The following is a 23,264-nucleotide window of genomic DNA, read 5'->3' on the forward strand; positions in this document are numbered from 1 at the left end:
TTGCCCTGCTGCTTTCTCACTGCATATTTGAGCTGAGAGAACACATTTTCTTTGTTTCCAAGGAGACAGGGATGAGAAAAAAGAAGAAGTACTATTTGTCTGCTGTCAAAGAAACCACAGCATCTCCAGAGCATGTGCTCTAGAGTCAGAAAAGAGAGACACTAGTGTGTCTGCCATTTCTTTCCTGGGTGAATGCAGGATATAGAGCAGGTATAATTGTAACACTTTTGGGTTTTTGCTCATTAATTAAAAAAATGTTAGCAGTCCATCTGTAGTCAATAATTGTATCCCTTAAAACTCATCTTTGATCACCAAAATTACACATTTAAATGTTTTATCCTTGAAAAAAATTCTTCATGCCTTAAAATAGCTTGAATGTAACTCTACGCCCTTGCCTCATTTAGTATACACGGTTCTATGAATATGCAAATGAGCCCCGCCTCCACTCACTCACTCAGCTCACAGATCCACTCGTTGACGATCACGTTGACCTGATTGGTTACAAGGTAGTTTGTGATGTCAAAAACACCAGCGATTTTAAACCGTGTTTTTGAGACAGTCTTTGGTTCACTGCAGTTTTAAGGAGAAAATACTCAGCAATGGTGTCGACTTATGAATTTACACATGGTTTGTCTTAAAGCATATTAAAAACACCACTCATATAATCAAGATTATATAATACATACAAGACATATAATCAACATTAAAAACTTGATTTCCAACACCGAGGGTCTTTAAGCTCAAAGGGGCTCTATGTATAACTCAGAAACCCTTGATATTGGCGACACCAGTGGCCGTTAAGTGAACTGCAGTCAGCAACTTATTGCTGCACTCTTAAGGCTGATTTATACAGTGGGTACGGAAAGTATTCAGACCTCCTTAATTTTTTCACTCTTTGTTATATTGCAGCCATTTGCTAAAATCATTTAAGTTCTTTTTTTTTCCTCATTATTGTACACACAGCACCCCATATTGACAGAAAAACACAGAATTGTTGACATTTTTGCACATTTATTAAAAAAGAAAAACACAGCACAGAAAAAGATCACACATTGGCCATAAAAAAGTGATTAATACATGAAATTTCTTACAGCCCCTTTAAACATCATTACAAATAATCTGCCATAACTCAAGTGTATTTTAAGTGTGAATAACTTAGTCAAAACACAACAGATCATCAAACAATATAGACAATACAGATTTATTTATTTATAAATATCCCAACCAAATCAGGCCTAAAAAACAACCTTAAAACATGTAAATTGAAACCATAACTGTTTAAAATATAGGATTCAGTTCTTCACAATTCAGTTCTGCTTTGATACAATCTGTATTGTGAAAAGCGCTATACACATAGGCTACTTGACAATGATCCTGTTTGTCATTGGACGCAAAATCAATTTAGAGATAAGACTGACTAATTATTTATTAAGAGTACAGGACCTGTTTGAAAAGGAAATGAAACTGCCACTTTTCTATTTTAAAGCATTAACAAACAACGTGATGCTTTTGAGATTTCAGATGAAGTCATGAGCAATGAGGTTTGATTGTGGGTTTCAACCATCTCAAGTGTCCTCATAAATCAATGAACGTGTGACCCTGGCCGACGCAGATCCCAGATCTCTTTCTCCTCCTCCTTAATGTGACAGACATATGAAACCCAGCCCATGAAGCACGCGCCTGCGTGTCCCCGGGGACCAATTTAAAAGGCGCACGCGTTTGCTGCCTGGCCTCTTCCTTCTATTCAAATGGAATCCTGTGCTTAATGCCAACGGTTGCCACGGCGACTGTGATGCCACCATCTGTCACGCGGCCTATTCAAAGCAGCCCAGCACCATTTCTCTTTAATGAAGGAGTGATGTGTATTTATTAATTATACAATGATGAAAAACAGAATTACAGTTTAGACCTATAGCGCACACTGACATGGAAAACTGCTGTTTTGTAATGTTTCTCAGGGTTTTCACACTTTCACACCAATGAATTTCAAGGATTATTTCATTCTGCTTAGAAAAGGCATTTTTAGCTGATATTTTTTTTTACCTGATACTATGACCGTGAAGAACTTTGTGTTTCTGTATTATCCATCTTAAAGGGATATTCACCCCAAAATGAAAATGTTGTCATTACTTACTCACCCTCAAATTGTTCCAGTATGAGTTTCTTTCTTCTGTTGAACACAATAGAGGATATTTTGAAGAATGTTGGTAACCAGTTGACGGCACTCTTTTACTTCCATAAGGAAAAAATATTATGGAAGTCAATGGGGTCCATCAACAGTCTGGTTACAAACATTCTTCAAAATATCTTCTATTGTGTTCACCAGAAGAAAGAAACTCATACAGGTTTGGAACAACATTAGCGTAATTTTTATGTTTGGGCGAACTATCCATTTAAGAGGAATTTAATGAGGCAGAATATCACTGATCTACTACAATTAATTTATTTCTTAAAGTCCCCCTGTGGTGAAAATCCAGCTTTTAATGTTGTTTATATGTCTGTGGTGTATTAATGTGCTTTAAGACAAACCATGTGTAAATTCATAAGTCATTCATATTTTCTCCTTAAAACTGCAGTGAACCAAAGACAGATAATATTGGGTGTTTCTGAAGTCACAAACTATACCTTATAACCAATCAGATCAACGAGTGGATCTCTGAGCTGCTGTGAGTGAGTGGAGGCGGGGCTCATTTGCATATTCATAGAACCACATATACTAAATGAGCCATGGGTGTAGAGTTACATTCAAGATATTTTAAGGCATGAAGACATTTTTTTCAAGGAAAAAACTTTTAAATATGTAATTTTGGTGATCAAAGATGAGGTTTAAGGGATACAATTATTGACTTTAACAATTTTTAATGATTAAAACCAAAAAGTGTTGCAAGTATCCCTGCTCTATCCTGCAATCAACCAGGATAAAGTTTTAAGTGATGAAATTATTGAAAACTGTAAGAAATGACTGTAAGAAATGCATAAACGTCAAATATGATAGCAACACTGTTAAAAATATAATTTAAGAGCTTTATTTTTTATTCAGCTATAAATAAAATAGCTCTAAGAAGTCAGCTTTGAAATAAAGCACATGTGTGATGGTGTAAAGAGCGCTGTCGCCCCCTGTCGGCCGGGAGCTCGGGAGAGGAAGGGTCTTTATATTTTTCTCAGTGAGGGACAAAATGATGTTTAGAAATTTCAATAATGAAAAAAAAAAAAGAAAAAAAAAAGACACAATATAGGCAATGGAGAAACAAAATCAATATTATGATGGCTCTTTTTAAAACAATAACTAATATAATAACACCTGAAATTATTACAAAATGACAAAATATCAGATTTTACGAAAGAGAAAAAAATTATTTTTGTTCCCAATACTAAGAAGAAAAATAGATAATATATAGATAATACAAATTATAATTGCTGGCTCTTAAAGAAAAAAAGTCAAAATATAAAAACATGCCAAATATAGGCTATTAATAATTATAATATGTATGGGGGAAAAGGCACACAGTTCTAACCTAAAATAGAGCACATTACCATTAGTTTAATTAACATCAAATGTTAAATAGCCGAGCTAATAATATTATTGAATTAACTTCCAATCTTCAGTTGAATGATTAGATCAGTCCATACACTGATGCCCTTCACATTAAAGTCTCCATCCTCCAGCTTGAGCGCCTTAAGCTCAGTCTCAGTGTCCTCTTTTAATGGTGCTTCTGAATTTAATAAATCTTTTAATCGATCAGCCAGTGCATTAAACGTCACTGGCCCCTCTGACGTCGGCACCCACACACTCTCCAAGACGTCATACTGCAAGCAGGACGCCCACTGTTTCACAACACCCCAATATGCCTGTTTAAACTCCGGACACTGTCGGGAGAGGACAGTACACAGTCCGGGAGACAGCGATCTGCACAGTGCACTCAAACACCCGTCGCGATCTTGAATCCAGGCGAGGATAAAGTGCTGAGTGACGGCGCTCGTGTCGTCATCACTGGAGAGGAGCGCAGCGGCTATGACGTCATAAAGGCTTCCCGGTTTTCCCGCGCTGTCACGGAGGATGGAGTCCAGCACTGTTCTGGCATACTCCTCATTGCCGGAACGAGTTAGCAGAGAGTTCAGGAGTTCCCTGAGCAGTTTGCCTCTCACTTCTGCCTCAACCTGTAACCCAGGATGACTAGTCCGGTCTAACGAGCAGCATAGCAGATTAAACGCAGATTTGCATGTTATGAAGCTGCTTTGATCAAACTGGAATTCCTGTGCTGCAGTTTTGGGATTTGGGAAAAGCATTTGAACGACGGAGTTCGGCGAGTAAGGGTTTGAGAGTAGATGAACGAGCAGCTTGTGTTGACACTGAGCCAGGTCCGAGAACATGACTGGGGAGTGCGCCGGGAGCGCGTCCTGCAGCCGCTGGTTGGTGTCCTTCAGGCCGGCCTCCAGTGCGGACCGGACCGTGGGGTTGGACTGGAAGCGGGAGTGGAGCTGCTCGCAGTACTCGGCCCACTGGAACGCCCGCTGTAAGGTGTGCTGGTCCCACTCACGCACGCGGTCCGTCTGAGACACGGCCAGTAACTCCAGGATGTTCTTCAGTTGTCTCAGCACAGCCTCCATGAAACTCCATGCACTGTTTCCGCACATAAACAAGTAAGCATGGAATATGAACTTCAGCCAGCGCGTGCTTCGTTCTTGATTCGCTATTGGTGGAAGACGCGCACGACGTCACTTTTTTCCGCGGTACTGAACTTCCGTGACCGTTTTTCAAAATAAAAGTTGCAAATATATTTATTTATTTTTTAATTTTTTTACACAAAACGATCTATAGAATAACTTTGATCACTTGTTCCAACGTATAAATAGATTCTAATTTTACAAATTATTTTCTTTTTTGTGTGTGTGTGTGTGTGTGTGTGTGTGTGTGTGTGTGTGTGTGTGTGTGTGTGTGTGTGTGTGTGTGAAAAGCACGTTTTGTAGCCTATTTTATTTTAAATGTTGTATTAATTTTTATCTGTAGCCTACTTTATATAATACTATTTCTTTGTAAGATGTGTATGGTATTTGTATTTTTCCGGCCAGTTAACGTTTTTCTCCACTGTGTGGCTCGTTTTATGGTCTCTCCTGCACGGAGCTGTCGCATCGCGCTGATAAAGACGCGTCGCGTCGCGTCTCTCAGGGAGGCGGTGAGATGAGCGCACTTTGAACTGAGACTCGCAATGACATTCGGCTCTTTGAGGCTCAGTGTCATGGTAAACAGTCTGAGGACCCTGTGCTTGAGAAAAACATGAATTCGTTGGAAACGAGAGTCTACTGTTGAAGAACCGACTGCAGGCAGTGCATTCTGGAGGGTGAGTGGGTATTTTTCTGGAAAGAGAAATATGTTTCTGATAGATAGATGTATAGATAGATGGATAGATATATAGATGGATAGATAAATGGATAGATATAATTACATATAGTAGCCTACAGTAAAATATTTTTATTCTTTTTAAAATAAAATGCATTAACGTTGAAAAAGTTCCTTCAACATTCATTACCCTAATTATACTTACATAAGTACTTTTTTGAGGAATGCATCTAGTTTAGATCTGCCAACAATATAGTCTGTTTTTGTGGTTTCTCTTTAGTGTTAAAATAGCTCATGAAAGCACCAGCAGCTTGGAAATATTACTACAGTCATAAAATGTCACGCACACCCACTTGAAAACAAAAAGAAAATAACAGTTTTTTGCTATTAGACTGCAGAGGGTATTTGAGTTTGTCTCATATATGAGCTGCCTCAGTTAAATGTGTTATTGTGCACTTAAAACTAACAGTTAAAGCCTGCAAATATAATTATAGCCAGTCTGATACATCAAGCATTAAGGAATTGGATTGTGCAGACAACTAGACTGAGTAACCTAACTGGGAAAGGAAATAGACTTTGAAATTAACTTCCAAAAAATTCAGGTTGAATTTAGACAATGTGATCAAATGACCACTGCGTGGAGACTGAAGGCGTCCTGTGTGTGTGTGTGTGTGTGTGTGTGTGTGTGTGTGTGATTTACCCTTCACAGTCCTTTAAGGGCAGAATACAATGTGTGTTCTGTGCTTGATGAACATGACACAGCGTTGAAGCTCAAATAACTGCACCAGAATCAGATAATCGAGCTGGAGTATTATCACTTATATTTCTGCGTTAGTCATGGTCAGTGTTAGGTTTACGGATGGGAAGTTCACACAAACTATGGGAGACACTTATTGCCTTTATATAACTCCACTGTCGCAAAAATATTGACTGAAAGAATATCATGTTGTACAATATAATTTTCAGAGCTAAAGGTTTGTCTGTCACACTGTACACTAACCTTTGGTATCAGCCATATGTGTCCAATATGTGAGTTTATGTGTGGTGGTGAATGTACCATATAAATATAAATGTACTCTCCATCTTTGAACGGCTTGTGTTTGCCGAGCATCTGTTTCAAGGTGGTGATCATGCAGTTTTGTGAGTGTCTAATGTCAGCAAAAGGTAAGCAGTCTTTGAGAAAAGAGAGAGATTTTAGTGAATGCTTGTCTGTTTTATGAAGTGCCACTTTTCTGAAGGAAATCTGTGTGGTACTTTTTCATACAAAACCTGATGCCATAATGCTATTTAGTTGTATATCATATCATTTCATAATAGCCAACCAAGTACAAACACTGTTTGTACTTCGTTGGATATTATGAAATAATTTGAGCATACAGAGCTCACGCTGAACAAAAACTGGCTTAAAGGGATAATTCACCCAAAAATAAAAAAAAATTCTGTCATTATTTACTCACCCTCATGTCATTCCAAAACTGTAAGACTTTCGTTTATCTTCGGAAAACACAAATGAAGATGTTTTTAATGAAATCTGAGAGCTTTCTGTCCCTCCATTGACAGCTATGCAACTAACAATTTGATGCTTCAAAAAGTTCATAAAGAGATCGTAAAACTAATCCGCCTGAATTGAGCGGTTTAGTCTGAATTTTCTGAAGAGACTCGATCGCTTTATATGATGAACAGATTGAATTTAGGCTTTTATTCTCATATAAACATTCATCAACTCACACATCAGTTGTGGTAAACAGAAGCTTATATTTGCTTGACGTGCGAGAACCAATGAGGTTCATCCTCGTGTTACGCATCACGTTTGAGCTTCTGCAAGAGGTTTGTGTTCATATGTGAATAAAAGCTTAAATTTGGTCTGTTTATCATATAAAGCGATCGAGTCTCTTCAGAAAATTTGGACTAAACTGCTCAATTCATATGGATTAGTTTTACGATTTCTCAACTTTTTGAAGTGTCGAAGTGGTAGACTGTCAATGGAGGGACAGAAAGCTCTCAGATTTCATCAAAAAGATCTTCATTTGTGTTCTGAAGATGAACAAAAGTCTTACAGGTTTGGAACGACATAAGGGTGAGTAAATAATGACAATTTTTTGGGTAAACTAACCCTTTAACTTGAACACATCTTTGCCATTGTGTTCACATGCTCAACAAACATGTCTGTGGCTATGCTCAACGCTTTACAAACACATTGTAAACAGAGACGCCTCTCTCTCTCGCTCTCTCTCTCTCTCTCTCTGTACACACACACACACACTTATATATGTGTGTGTGTCAGTGCTAAAGTGTTGTGTTTAGAGAGGTTTTTATAGTAGCTATGTTCTTGGGAGGTTGCTTGTTGGTTGCTTACTGATTATGTCAAAAAGTCTAGCTATTTGGGTCTCTATATATCGCTTGGCTTCCTTCTTTAGTATAAGTGTGCAGGATCATTTTCTCATGCTTTTTATCGTCTGCCAGATCTGATTATTTTAGAGTAGTAAAAGTGATGCAGGCACTACTAATAATAAGGCCAATCTCAGATCGTATCAGCTTTATCATTCAAGCCCTGATGATCACCGAATCAGTCGGGGAAATATTAAACACAGACATCACTGATATTATTAGTGGACTACTGTTCACGTCTCAAAAGGCATCTTCCTTTGTCCATATGGGACAATTTGTCCTCTTTTTAATTCCTTAGAGTGCCAGTAACACCTCTTTTTTTCCTCTTTCTGTTTCTCTCAACCTTTTCCAGCACAGGAGCTCTTTCATAAAGAAAAGAAAAGAGGAGATTTGGGTTTTCTGATAGACGTTTGGCAGGTAAAGTGAACTCTGGCTATTTTGTGAAACAAGAAAAATATACAGATTGACTTTCAGTTCGCATTGGACTGCCAGCCATTCAGAGCTCAAGACAACAATGTGACAATTGTTGGACCCAAGTTCTCATTCCCAGGTTGCTTAGTGGGATACAGCAGAGAAAAACTGAAGATATTTACACTTCTCAGAACTCATAACTTTTCTCTTGTGCCTCTGGAATTCACATGTGATGCAGTGAATTATGGGTAAGGGGAAATCCCTCGCAGTGCTGGGTGGCATCACAAATTATCGCCACATTTCTGTGTGCATAATAAACCAGACCACTGCCACTGCACTTAATGCATAAAAAAAAGAAAACTTCAAACAACAATATAATGCAGTAACAAGTTTTGCTGAGAGACAGAACCAGATTAACTTGACAGGATTCACTAGAATTAAAAAAGAATGCACTGCCTTCATCCGTGTTTGTGTAGATCACAGATAGATATTAAACTGGATTGGTTCACATTCTTCTGCAAATAGCCTCAGGTTGTTACAGGGAATTGTAACTGCTTTAGACAAACAGGGAAATGCCTCTGTGACTAATAGAGGCTAGAGCAGTTATTGCAGAGACACATTTGTTATCACTAAATTGAACAAAACCTCACAAGGGTCATAATCATCAACATCACCACATAACCAACTAATAACCAATCCACACTTTCATGACGCAATGCCGCTTTGAGTGTCGAATAAAAATAACATAAAAACAGTAATTTTGTGAAATATCATACAAAATAAAATAAATGTTTTTAATATATTTAAAAATGTAATTTATTCCTGTGATGCAAAACTACATTTTCAGCATCATTACTCCAGTCTTCAGAAATCATTCCAATATGCTAATTTGCTGCTCAAGAATCTTACTATCGGTTGTGCTGCTTAATATGACTATAATAACTTTGATGAATATGAAGTTCAATTATAACTATTTATTTGACATAGAAATCTTTTGTGATCTTTACTGTCACTTTTGATCAATTGCATGCATCCTTGCATTAGTTTATTTCCAAAAACCCAAACAATTGAACTGTAGTTTATGTAGACCAGAATAGCAAAGATAACTGGCGGTGGACTCTTTTGACTTAGGGAAGTGAGAAACCACTCAAAAAAACTCTAAAAAACACACCCTAACAAACACTCTGAGCACCTTATCCCATGCCTAGCAATGCCCTGACAAGAACATTCTAGATACGTCCTAGAATCCAGTCAGAACACCGTAGCAATGGATCAGAGAATACTGTCAAAGTTTTAACATCATCTAAGACGTATTTTCTTCAGGAAATTGAATCTAGTTAGATTATCTGAATATTAAATGGCAATTAATTCTGAGGTTTTATTGGGAAAAGCATGTCTATTTGTGTTTGTATAGCTTTTGGGTCAAAGAGAATCACTAGGGCAGGACTGGAGAGAAGCCACACAGTGGCTGTTCTGTCTTTAAAAAAAGAGAGTGAATATTATATCACAGGACAAAGAAAAGAGAGCCTGGAGCTGGACTGTGATGAGAGGATCAGTATGAAGGATAAGAGTCTACTGTGAAACAACAGAAAGTGCTTGAATGATCAGAGGCACTTTAGGAGAGAAAGACAACGTTTGTGCTCTGTGGGAAAGTGAAATCGTTCATTTGAGGAATTTTGTCAGAGCCAAATGATTGAATTAATGTTATGTAATTGTACTGATGTGGATGTGTCTGTTTTCTGCAGCATGTGTAGTCCTCTGAGCGGTAAGCAGCAGCCGGCTGGCCCGGGCCTCACAGATCTGCAGCAGTACAGTCAGTGGCTGGCCAGCAGACATGAGGCCAGCTTGCTGCCCATGAAGGAAGACCTGGCGCTCTGGCTCTCCAGTATGCTGGGTAAGTCATTTATAATTTGCTCCAATATCTTAGCGCTGCCCATATCTTTCAAATCAGTTAGTATCCATTGAGTCTCAAACAAAAATGATCACTGGTCTGTTCTGAGTCATGGACAACAGGGAAAACTGGGACAGTGCTACTGTATAAATACAAATAATGCAACTAACTATAAAATATAAATAAAAAATAATGCAGTCAACCATAATTATACATTAGGATAGCCAATAAATAGCTGTATTTCAGCCTACATTTCTGAAAAAACCTGAAATGCATTGCTCTGGGTACATTTTGCTGCACTTTACAAGTGACACGTCCACAAGAGGCGCTATTGTTTTTCTCCATCGCATTTTGTAAAAATTATATTGTGGTGCTTGTAGTATGTCTCACAGGAAAATGTTACCAGCATTAAATATCATGTTCAATTTTCTCTAAAACAGTTAAATGTGAATGTGGCAACATATTATTACGTTGGTTGCTTTTTGTATCACGGCAGTTCGGAAATTAAATGTAAGTGAGTGGTCAGTGGCGTTGAAAGGTGAACTGTTTCCCCGCCAGCGTTTCTGAAAAAAAGTTGCAAAGCCACCCCAAGCATTTTTTATCACTTTCACAAAAGTTTCATGGCCCCCAGATTATTTTGTTGTATGAATATCTGAATGCAATATATCAAAAGAAAGAACTCTTGCTTTTAAACTTTTATTCTATAGCGTCATGCATTATAATTTTTTTCAACACTTCAATGTTTCATAAAAAAAAAAGCAACATTTTGAGCAAAAGCATAGATAGAGTAGATCGAGTCCATCAACTCGGTTGCACAGCCCTATACCTCATCCTGGGTCGACATTTTATTTTATTCTATTTGAATTTTGCCAATAAACCTGATTTGCAATGGGGGTTGAATAATTTCAATTACAACTGTATGCACCTGCTTACATATGCTATCGCTGGGCTGCGTTCCAGTCCACTTTTAGACACACACTTGCAAACTTCCCTAAGCACTTCCCCTCGGGGGAATCCCTGCCGCCATTTTGAAGTGCGTTCCACTTCGTGAAGTGGACGAGGGAAGTTTATACGGACAGACCCTCATTCCCTCGATTTTGACCGAGGGAGCGAGTCTACTTCATATGTACACTTCAGGTATGTCCCACAATGCAGTACGATTGTGACGTCCCCACAAATCTCATCTAATCACCACCACAACAAACAACTCTATGATATATTAATTCTATTTATTTATTTATTTAAACAACCCAAATACACCTATATACATATGGATGCTGAATTAAACAAATTATTAAAGGGAATTAAAAATAAATAAATAAATCAACTCCATAGCTGATTCCAAGTGATCAAGGGCTTAGGACGTTCCAATTCAGCCCATTGCAGTTTCCGCCAGTAGTGGGCACTCGTGCAGTGTAAGCAATGACGTACATCCGAGTGAACGAGACGGAGGGAAGTTAGCGAATGAAGGCTTCTTCTTCACATCTCTTTTGATCTGGAGATTATCTTCTCTTTCAGAAGATGCCTAATAGCGCCCCCTACCGTATAACAGTGGAAATACTGGAACCCTGAAAATTCCGTCAATGGCGGGGAAGCATTGCGTCATAAATGACGAAAATTACCAGGGAAAGAGTTAATGCTCTATCACGTTTAAAATGAACATTCAAATATACCACGATACAACGCTGCGTGTGTACATGTTTGATAACTGAACAACTGAAGGAAATATATTGATACATTTTTTTGATAAACTAATTTGATTCATATTCTTTTGGTTTCTCTACCCAATAATTTTAAAAATTACAAATGCAATGAATATACAGGTATCGGTACTCTATATCGGCAAGTATCTGAATCAAACTTGTTCTAGAAAAAGTAGTATCGGTGCATCCCTAATCCCTACCCTAAACTGATAGTTAACAAAAGCAAATGTGAGAAAAAATGCATTTGCTGAAGCAAACATGACGCTTTTGGATGACAGTCCAACCTACTGGCCTAAATAAACCAACCAACAGGCTAAATAAAAACTGCTGTGAGCTAAATGAATGAACTGTGCAAACAGAACATGTTTGTGCTTTTAAAAACATTAACAAAACAGACTAGAGCCCAGGGTCTCGAAACATGTTTTTTTCTAAGTTAAACTCCTTTTAACATAACACAGCTGCAACGGGTTCTGTGTTCCCCCACTTCATTATGTTTCATTTTGGTTTAGTCCTGTGACCTAGTTTTCCCCAGTCTTTTTGATTAGTCATTTCATTCACCTGTTCCTTGTCATTCACTCATCAGCTCCCTTTGTTTGCCCATGCATTTATACCATGTGTTCTCCCTCAGTCTTTGTCCGTTCTCGTTAATGTTATGTTGTGTTTAAGTGAGTGTCTCCTGAGTTTTTTATATTAAATACTGTTATTCCTCTTCATCGTGCTTTTCACTACACCACATACTGTAACAACAGCATTATGAAAACCTTGTTGTGAGCCCAGACAAGGCACAATGGTCATAGACATTTGTTCGAAAACAATTCATTCGGTGCCAGTGGCTAAACAAATTTCTGATAATGCTATAGCCCTGACAGGCCTTGCCCTAGTGCTGCCACTGGTTGTGACTTGTGTTTTACAAGACTCATACCCAAGTGCAATGCTGTATCAGGTGAGCGACTGAGCAAGTTTACTACGTCTAAAATCCGCCATACAAAATGGAGCTGCTGTCACGTATTTCCAGTGAGCCTGGGCGCTACTAATATATGTGTGTGCATCAAGGCTATGTCCTAAGTCCTCCTTCGTTCTGCTGATGTACAGTATTCTGCAAGATGGAGAGGAAAGGTTTAAATGCATGTCTCATTATTCGCTTAGGTTGCTCAGGGCATGTCCAGCAACACTCTGTGTATCTTTCTTATCTTTTTATTTATTTATTTATTTAAGCTGCTATCTATTAGTTTAAGTCATTAACAATTATGCTGTCCTTAACATGTCACATTTGATGAATTGCTAGATCACGCCCCCCCTTGCCACATGAATGTTTTGATTTTATTTAATATAATTTATGTACATATACAAGCATGATTGCATGTGTATGCGTTTCCTTTTCTAACATTTCCCATCGTTAATTAGATTCTGAAATACCACTCACCATTTGAACCAGGAGACAAATTCTGAACCGAAAAGAATGGTAGTGTGTCATGGTCCTGGCGTCTGTTCTGTGTGTGTGTGTGTGTGTGTGTGTGTGTGTGTGTGGATGGATGGAGGGGGATGTCTGTGGAATTTCTGGCAGCTTGCGGGCTGTGAACAGCCAGCTGAAACCAGGGCTTTGTCTTTGGTCTGCCTGGAGCAAAAGGAAGCCAGGAGCCGCAGTGGGCCGCACAGGGGCTTCATATACAACCACACACCAACCACTAGGTCCCTATCCAGATCTTCCACACTCTTTAGTGGCTTACTCCTGTCTCTGTGTTATTTCTTTAGGCAAAATAACTCCTCAGATCTCTGAAACTGATCTGTGCTACAGGAACACAATTTGACCTTTTGCTGGTCTTTCCAGGAACTATATTTGTTTTACTCATTTGCATTTTTAGTAATTGTTGTTGCACTTTTTATTTGTGGCGTTTTGAGCTAAATAAGCGCAATTTATAATGCCATTGTTAAAACATAATCTTGACAAACAGTAGATTACTTAAATGACTTTGCCTAGAAAGAAAATATCCATTCACCCTACACTAACCATGCTACTATTGTGACAGTTTTGCACGGACAAAGCTCATTCACTTCTCTTCCTTGGAAAAATACACAGGAGAAAACAAATGGTGGTCGTATAGTGAGAGAGGTTCAAAGATGGCTTTTGTCACGGCCTTGTGATCAAAGACAGTATCAGAAATTTATCATGATCATCTCACAGTGTGTTTGCTGCTACGACCGACGTCTAGTGACTAGCCAATAAAAATGCAATGTGAAATGGCGAATTGATCAATGTGACATGGCGCTAAAATTTAAAACTACTCAAGCTCCATTTGCAAAATTGGCATGCCAAGTTGGCCTCTTTTCCTTAACCATAACTGTGACTAAGATGCTGTATTATGCATGCCAGGCCAGTAGTTGGCGATGTCACTTTGTAAACAAACTCTACGCACCTGCGCACATACGAATTATTTTACAGAGCACTGTGCCATATGCACATGCCTAAAACACGTAATAACCATGTGCATGCCTTCACTTTTTTTCACAGATTCACTTTTTTTGTAGTTTACATGGAGATAACGGTATCTTTTAAGTATCTTAAGTGTGCAGCGAGGAGTGAGACAGAGACAGTTTGTGTCAAGACAAGAGCAAGACATCAATGAATACTTTTACATCACTGCACCATAGAGTGTTGTGTCATGATGGAAGCAGATAGAACACATTATAATCACTGATTCTATCTATACTGGATACAGTATACAAATGTGCATTTCATTTCTAACAACAGTATTATTGATCTGACTGCACTCACTATTCGATGAGAACCGAAATGAACTGGACAATGACATCACTGCTTTCTGCAAAGCTGCTTTATAGCCGAATTGAACTAATTTAATAATTGATGATCTTTACAATGGAACTAAGCTGAATGCTTCTTTTTAGAGCTGCTTTACAGCCAAATTGAACTCGGTTTGTATCATTGAATCATTATTTTCCTGTTGATCACTGTAAAGCTGCTTTGAAACAATCTGTATTGTATAAAGTGCAATAAAAATAAACGTGACTTGACTTGACTGACACTCCATGCGCTTGAGCTACTCCCGACAAAGTCTAGAAAGTTTGCTCTGACGCGTCCGGTTTAAACAGGATGTTTGTGTCTCTGTACAGCCTTCAGAAGGTCCCCAGCATCAGGAACAAGTAAATGGTTTATTTTTAATGCTGTCCCGGATTGCATCATATGATTATGTGTGCAATCATACAGTGGTCGATAAATGACAAACCTTAAAATTGAACATTTCAGGAATGTTGATAATAATAATTATTATTTTGCGAATATATGACTTTTTTGTGTGCATAACATTATAAGTGAACCTCAAAGAAAATAATAAACTAATAATTACATGCCATGATCCCTTCAATACTGCCAGGAGACTGAGTAACTTCAAAGTAATCTGTTCAATCAGTTCTCACCTATCTTTTTGATATTGGATTCATAAATATCGGGATAGGTGGTGTATATTTTGCTTCTGATATTCAACAATATTATTGATCTGTCTGCATTGACACCATTATATGAGAACTGAACTGAGCTGAGCTGAGCTGAGCTGGATGATGACATCACGGTTTTGTCCAGAGCGGCTACAGTATATATATAAATTAACAAAATTAATAACTTTTTTACATCACTGAACTTGCTTAAACTGGACTGTGACGCTATTGTCTTCTAGAAACAAACTTTGTAGTATTATTTTCCTTTTATCTATGGAAAGCTGCTTTGAAACAATCTGTATTGTAAAAAGCGCTATATAAATAAAGGTGACTTGACTTGACTTCTTTGGAGATGGAGCGAGTGTAAGATATTGTCTGAGATGAAATAAAGGAAGTACATTCAGAAAGAATTTCACAAGCCCTCCGTCTCTCCTCTCCACTGCATGGGCTCAATTACCACATTTGGAACTCATTAAAACATCTAAACCCCCTCGACCACTGACTCAAAAAAAAAAAAAAAAAAAAAAAAAACCTTGGAGTAGATGAGAAAATATGCTCTTTCCACAGAAACTCCAACCCCCTGCTACCACCTCCTGTTTCACAGTGACATCATGTAGAAAGAATGATAGTCTGGAAGTCAGTAAAATGCAGCCGCCACATGTTGATCTCTGTAGAATTGAGTCTGTGTCTCTGTGTTTGTTTCATCTGGATTACTATTGGAAAATAAATCGGCTGTTTCCTTCCAAAACACTTGTCTGTTTTTGGGACTGAAATTTGTTTATTTGTGAATCATAGCTGCAACAGATGTCTGGAGTTGGGACGGTTTTGCGTCATTAGAGTATGATCTGGGAATGCCTTTAAAATCCCTGAATTTTAATTTGAGTTTGGTGCAGATTTTTAGTTTAAATTTGAGTTTAAGCGAGAATTAAGATTAGATGAAATACAAAGAAATGTACATATATTCTGTAAGCTAGATTTTGATAATATATTTCATTTTTCAATAGGAATACCTATATACATGTCATCGTGCTCATTACAATAATAATGTAACAATGAGTATGATATAACGAGTAATAAGTATAATGAAATGAGTATTTCCAGAATGATATTAACAATCCAAAATGATATTAATAATGTTTGAAATGTTACTTTATAAAAATTAGTTCATAAAGATAACCCAAGTACAATGAAGAACAACCAAATCAAAGTTTTTTTTTTTTTTTGTGAAATATTAATCTCCTTCTTTCATATTTTGCATCAGGTGTGGAAATCACAGCCGAGAGCTTCATGGACAGGTTAGATAACGGTTTCCTGTTGTGTCAGCTGGCTGAGACTCTGCAGGAGAAGTTCAGGCAAAATGAATCCGATGTGAGTTCACCAGAAAAGGTACTAATTTATTATTATTTATACGCAAAAAGCACTTACTCTGTAAGGCCATATAATCGTGTTAAGAAGTTATATTTCATCCTAACACGACTATAATTGTTTTGAAGCATGTTGCATTAATTGTATTTTATAATCCATATATAAAATTATATAATAAAATCATTAAATAATACAATTTATTTTAATCTTAAATATATTTCATCATATAGGCTGCAGTTAAAGAGTAAGATAAACTGCATTATAGCTTCAGCTGCAAGGTTTATCTGAATAACACTGATATATGCGTATACAGCTGGCTAATGAGACGTCTGTAATCTGGGTCCGTATAAAAGGTGTTTATTGTGTTTTAACTGGTGAGAATGGCACACTTGGCAAGTTTGACGAGTGACGAAAGGCTGTGAGGAAAACGTGTGCGGAAAGCCCTTATATGGAGATGATTTGGGCGTGTTTTATGCAAATGACTAACCTTGTGCAAGCGGCCGATTGTTTAGAATACTCCAAATTCACTAACATCAGAACGATGTTAAGAACAAATTCATGTGCGTACGAACGTGTTGTGAATTATGTGGAGATTTTTCATGAGAAGTTCTCCTGTGCGTACAAATACGAAATAATCCACGCAATTATTAGTGAATGAGACCCATTGTGTTTAGGAATGAGACTCTGTGTCATTGCGTTGACGCTATGGTAACTTCTTCAGTGTGCGCCAGTGTCTGAATCACATGTAAACACACACCAATACTATTGGCCAAGGACAAAGTCAGGTGACGTTACATAGTATGTGAATACGTCCATAAAATGGCACCATCAAACAACATCACTTGGTTCATTTGTCTGAAGAAGCTGCACAGGTGTACGTAAAGTATGGGAACTCCCATTCGTTCCAGAGAACCGGGTTACATACTTTGCAAAAGTCTTAGGCACATTACTATTTTCACCAAAAAAACAATTATATTTCTAAACATTAATTTTGCCATCAATTGTAATAATCCAGTGAGATTTTTGTATGCACAAGGAGTCTGGCAACAGCCATTATGCTCCACACGGAAATCTGGTCTCACCTTCATCGAGTCTACAAGTGATTACATGAAGAAACAGAAAATAACTGAGAATCCAGAAGAACTGTGGCAACATCTACAACTTGCTGGCAGGAAATAACTGAGCTGACTGAGTGATAATTGTGAGTGGAGATGGGGTGGAAACGCCGCCGGAAACTACCGGTGGTGGGGTTGGCGGAAAGGTTTCCTAAAGTCATCAAGAAAGAGAAGGGCTATGATATCGAGATACCCCTCTCTCTCCCTCGAATACGCTTTTTCAACGATGATGCTGAAGCGGGTGAGAGATAGCCTGCAAGCATCTCAACTCATGGTTTGGTTATTGTGGTCTAGCCCCACAATAGCTGAATAATCTGACTTCGCTGGTCTTTGAACATGGGCCGAATATGGAGATTTCCATGACCTAATAAATCGGAGAGCGGGCTTCCAAATCTGGAACGGGACCCTCTGAGTCCATGGAAAGAGCAAGAGAAAAGTCATTGCCTTTCTCAGGCCCATCCAACAGCTCCACCTTCGACCCCAATGATTTTGCCTCGCTGCCTCAGTAGATGCAGGACCCAAACCACCGGTTGCAGAGGCCAAGCTCCCATCATTATTAATAGAGCGAGGTGGGAGCGGAGCTTCCTCATGTAAATCTCTCACAGTGAGGACAGTCAGCCCCCTCGAGGGCTGACCTAGTGTGCTTTACTCCCAAACAAACAGCACAACGTCATCCCCAGAAACAAAGCGTGGGCATGGCAGAACACATCTCCTTAACTTATTCATGATTTAGTCAAAACTTCTGTTCTAAAACAGAAGATTTAGACAAACGATTGACAGACATGTGGTTTCTTAAGGCAAAGATGCTGGTGACATCATTTTCAGGCACCATTTTATGGATGTAGTCATCTATTACTTAATATCTCCTGACTTCGTCTATGGCCAATAGTATTGGCGCGTTTACATGTGATTCAGACACCGATGCATGCTGAAGACGTTCCCATAACATCAACGCAAAGACGCAGCACTGATGTTCCCTCGGAAGGGAACATACAGTTAATTCAAAAGTTACTAAATATGAAGCACATTTTAGGTAACATATGGAAATACTGTTTTCAGTGTTAACTGTGCCATTTTTTACAAACTAAGAATCAAGATCAACTAAAGTGGCAGGACCCTGACAGCTACACCTGTGGTTGGTGTTCAATTTTAGTTTTATTTCTGTGCTGCGCCTGCGCAAATCATGTTATTTTTCGACACTTGATCAAGCCACTCTTCATGATGAGATTTTTTTTTTGTCATTTCTTAGTGTTGGCATTGTCGCTCCTATTGAGCTCTTTTGCACCGCAACCATTGAAGTTCCCTTTCTAAGGAACTTAACTTTGAGGCTATGGGAACATCCATTGCATGACCGGTGTTTGAAGCCTGTGTGAAAATATGCCAGTTGATTGGCAGATGGCAGCCCTATGATGTCACAAGAAGTGCCTATGAGTATAAAAAGGTGCCTTCTTTAGACTTCATCAGCCTTTTTGTCTTTAGGATCCGCTCGTCTAAGTGTGTGCGTGTGAAGATATTTCCTGTCAATGTAAGCTTGAGATCAGAGTGAATGCTGTCAGCTCTTGAGGGAGCTGTATATGCATGCACTGTGATGAATCGTGGTGGGGAAGCTCTGCTCTTGCTTGATTCTTTTCTTGAAGGATCAGAATTGAGCGTCTGCACCTCGCGTTTTGGACTCTGCGTTGCAGAGGCATTTGTTTGATCTTTGCTCAGTAAAGCTGCTGGAGTATGATGTTCATTCCCACCCCTCCATGGAGAGTTGCTGCATAACCCCAGGTTAGCCCTCCATGCCGCGTAGCTCACAGCCGTTCAGTGTAAAACTGCTATGGTGGTCACGGAGAGACGTCTGTGACAAGGATAATTGCAATCTTTCTCCTTGATTTCTCTCATCTTGCACTCTTGACTGCCTGTGAGATTGTCATAGAAAAGTTCACAGAGGTGTGTTCTCAGCTAGCAGCTTTTAAGAAATATATCCCTCTTTGGGGTCTGTGATGGTTGAAGGAGTAATATGTAGCAAAGATGGAGGTAACATATTTCTCTCTTGCTTTAGGCTCCTCCCTCTCCATCCTTTGCTGATGTCCTGTCTGGCTCTCATGGACAGGTTTTTCCTATGGAGAAGTTTACGAGCAGTTAGAGCTTTTCTCAGCACTGATGCCCTTTTCAATCTCTCATGCTTAGAGATTAGAGAAAATGCATGTTATGTTTGCTCACTTCTCTTGGAGAACCTTGCTTAAAACTTATATGCTGCTTTCTGCCTCAGTAAACACAAAGATATGAGTTTATGCTCCTTTCATATTTGCATATGAAGGATTGGTTAGACATAGCTAAAAGAAGATAGGCTATTCCGCCTCTCACATCCCACTTTATCAGCTATTATCTCCCCACTGTTGTGAATTTGGAAATAGTAGTAACATGCTTTTCCTGTGTTTATAGTTGTGCACTGGTTGGCATCGGTGAAGAAAGATGGGCTATTCCACTTCTCATGTCCCACTTCCTCACATGCCATTTCTCCTTTATAAATACGGAGATAGAAGTGTATGCTCCTTTTATATTCGCATAGGAAGGGTTGCCAGACATAGCTGAAAAAATGAGCTATTCTGTTTCTTGCGTCCCACTTCATCAGTTATCACTCCTCCAGTGTGGCTTTGGGGTAGAGCATACAGTAGATGGGCCTCCTCTCGCTCAAGAGGGTCTTCATGCTGAGGCCTCCCCTCCCCAGAGCTCCGTCTAGACAGTGACATAAAGTGTGAATGGTTCTCTGTGGGCCTCCTTGGTAACTTTATGGTGTCTTTATGGTAGAGCGTAGACAGTCCTCTTCTCATTTTAGTGGGTCTTCATACTCCCCAGAGCTAGACAGTGATATCAAGTGTGAGAGTCTGGGCAATACAGCCACTGCCTCATCAGTCGCCCCTCCATTTTGGACCTGGAGGTGATAATGAGGGAAGCGTTTATATACCTGTTTATATACTCTGTCTTATTAGGAAGATTGAGCAAATACCCCTACTTCTCATCTGTCGCTCCTCCAGTTTGGACTTGGAGGGTATAGTGTGGTCATAGTGGAAATATGTAACACGTTTCCAAAAGGTTCGTGTGGAGTATGAAGACAGAGTATAAAGGTGGCATCGCGCTGTGGCAGCTCATTGTCTTTCCTCCTTGCTAGAGCTGTGGGAATAGGCAATCATTAGTCGATGAGGCTAAGGGTATAGAGCTTGGCCCTCCCCAGTCATCATTGGGTGTTAAAGTAGGGTTACATTCTCCCCTGGGTATAGCTGCTGTTAATAATGCCCTTCTTCAAAAAGGCGTAATGAAGGTTGAAGCGGGCTCCTTGACAGAGCAGAGGTAGATTGAATCGTGATCTGTGATTCATTCTCGCATTTATACTTTTACTCCAGTACTTTAAATCTGAAAATCAGCCTGCTGAGAAGTTACCTTGCATGCTCTCTTTGCTAAGGCCATTACTATTGCGAGGTAGTAACGGATTGAGGATTTGTAGATAGCATCATATTCTATTCAGCATATTCCTTATGGGAATTAAGGGCATTCATGTCTTGGTGATGTGCCTGAACGAACTTTGACATTTAATGTTTCCAGTGTAAGTCCTTTGAGTTATCGGTGCTAGCTCACTATGATTGTGCATATCTTCACAACTTTGTGAAGCAGGCACTTGTTCATTTAAAGTACCCATGGTGTCAACGTTATGGCACAGCGTTGAATTCCCATCTGATCTGCCAATCAAAATGATTTTCCCTATCCTGTAGACCTGATTGATTCATTGGATTAATTGACTAATTTGGACCTTATTAGGTTAATTGATGTTTTGGTTTATGGGTGTGACTTTACTTGCTTATATTTGCTGCCATTCTCTTTCTCTGTGTGACTGCCCTGATGAAGACCATTTTGTTGGTCGAAACATGTAGGTGCATATATTTTTTTTTTAAAATGACTTAAGCCACATTCATTAAAGGTGCATTGCGCAACTTTTCATGTTAAAAATACCCGTTTTCTAACCCATACATGCTTAAACAATTGCCTGATGGGCTGACTGAGCCCTTCTCTGATCACTGCGATTGCCTCTATAATCCTGTACAGTAAAATAAATAAGAGGGATTCGGGTCGGAATCTGAGACTGGGCGTGACGTCATGCGCGTTCACGGCACGCTCATATGTCTGGCAGGTTTGTGTATGCGCCGACGCCGCCATTCTCCGTAGAAAATGGATTCTAGACCGGCTTGTAGTTCATTTCAAACACCAACGCAAACTCCACGTAAGATAAAAAAAAAAAGAGAACTTTTGTCTAGTGCAACCAAAAGGTCCAAATTGGAGTCAGACAGGCGTCGGGGTAAGACGAGAGTAAACATAGGGAAGGCTTTCAACAAATGGAGAGATCTCCGGTCTGCTCTAGGGCTCAAACGGGATCCTCAGTTGGCTTTTTTCTTGATAAAAAGGTAAGATATATCCCATTCTCTAATGTCTGATACGGCCAATAATGACAATAAATGACGATCCATAAAATGTGTAATGCTTTAGCGTAAGCTAGATAAATGTACAATCGGAATAGGTTTTACTAATTTACCATTGTCAGTGATCAGGTTCAGAATGATTGTGATATAAAATGCTGATATATAAGTTAGATACTTAGACACTAATTTTGAGCAAATTACTGCTTAATTACGATGTATTGCTATTGGAATATGCTACTTAGCTGATCAATAAAACAGGCTAAACCCCCGCAAATCTTCGGCGGATTAGCCTGTTTGGCTTTTATGGTAACGTCATAGTGCCACTTGATTGTTTATTACCTTGAGACATTTGGGTGTACTTTGTTGACCGACTGTGTATGGTATGGTATCATGATTACAATTTTGAGCTTTTACAAAGTTATAACTTATATTGTTCATGAACGTGTTTCCATAATAATAGTCATAAGTGGATACAGTAAACACATAACACAGTTCAACATGGAGATAGATGGGAATAAAAAACGAAGTTTTCTACTACCCCCATTTTTTCCCTCACACATAAGTGTGTTATTTACTCAATTGCCTTTCCTTTCACATATTTTAAATTACTTGCAGATTTAAAACTTTATTACCTCTGAAGACATTATGATTGTAAACAAAAGATTTGTGCGGCTGATGCTCCTTGGGTTATGACCAGCTCGAGCTCGTGCAAGCGTGCGTGTGCGTGTGGTCCGTGAGCGTGCACACCTCTGGTTGCAGTTTCGCTTGCCGCCAGAGGGGGCGTAGTTCTGCGAAAACTCAGACTCTCGCGCAATGCACCTTTAAAGGCTTTTTAACCTGATCCTTCTCCTGTTATTTTGACTGAGTGCCTGGGACCTGCTTTTGTTTTCCTGTGGATTTTTTTTCCCTACCCCAAGAGCACCTATCTTAAACTCCTCTGACTCTACCTGAGCGCCTGGTTGAACCTCTCACTGATCTGCCAATCAATTGGCATGTTTTCACACATGCCTCACACACTGGTCATGCAAGGGGTGTTCCCATAGCGTCAACGTTATGACGCAGCATAACTTAGACGTATTCCACACAGCAACTCATCATTCTTTTTCTATGAAACCTGTAAACCACATTCACTGGTTCTAATTGTAT

General features: G+C 39.0%; 2 protein-coding genes across 6 annotated transcripts in view; one reads left to right on the forward strand and one right to left on the reverse strand.

Annotated features, from left to right (window-relative positions):
* The first annotated feature begins 2,903 nt into the window (after window positions 1–2,903).
* The window catches only part of gas2a (growth arrest-specific 2a), a 47,804-nt gene continuing 27,443 nt past the window's right edge, over window positions 2,904–23,264 (forward strand). Inside the window, exons 1-4 of one of the 5 annotated variants that reach the window (XM_084397064.1) lie at window positions 4,898–5,339; window positions 8,079–8,143; window positions 9,883–10,031; window positions 16,443–16,567. In XM_084397064.1, the coding sequence (XP_084253190.1) occupies window positions 9,884–10,031; window positions 16,443–16,567 (273 nt within the window). In that variant the 5' untranslated portion in view covers window positions 4,898–5,339; window positions 8,079–8,143; window position 9,883. Of the gene's footprint in view, window positions 4,642–4,849; window positions 5,340–8,078; window positions 8,144–9,882; window positions 10,032–16,442; window positions 16,568–23,264 lie in introns of those variants that run through there. The other 4 variants (XM_084397061.1, XM_084397062.1, XM_084397065.1 and 1 more) reach the window with 4 other exon arrangements.
* Window positions 3,589–4,371, reverse strand: fancf (FA complementation group F; the record flags this gene model as incomplete). Its single annotated transcript, XM_084397674.1, has 1 exon — window positions 3,589–4,371. The coding sequence occupies one exon, from the start codon at window positions 4,369–4,371 to the stop codon at window positions 3,589–3,591; it is 783 nt and encodes a 260-aa protein (XP_084253800.1).

The sequence above is a fragment of the Rutilus rutilus genome (genome assembly GCF_951802725.1).
Source record: "Rutilus rutilus genome assembly, chromosome: 23".
Taxonomy (NCBI): Eukaryota; Metazoa; Chordata; class Actinopteri; order Cypriniformes; family Leuciscidae; genus Rutilus; species Rutilus rutilus.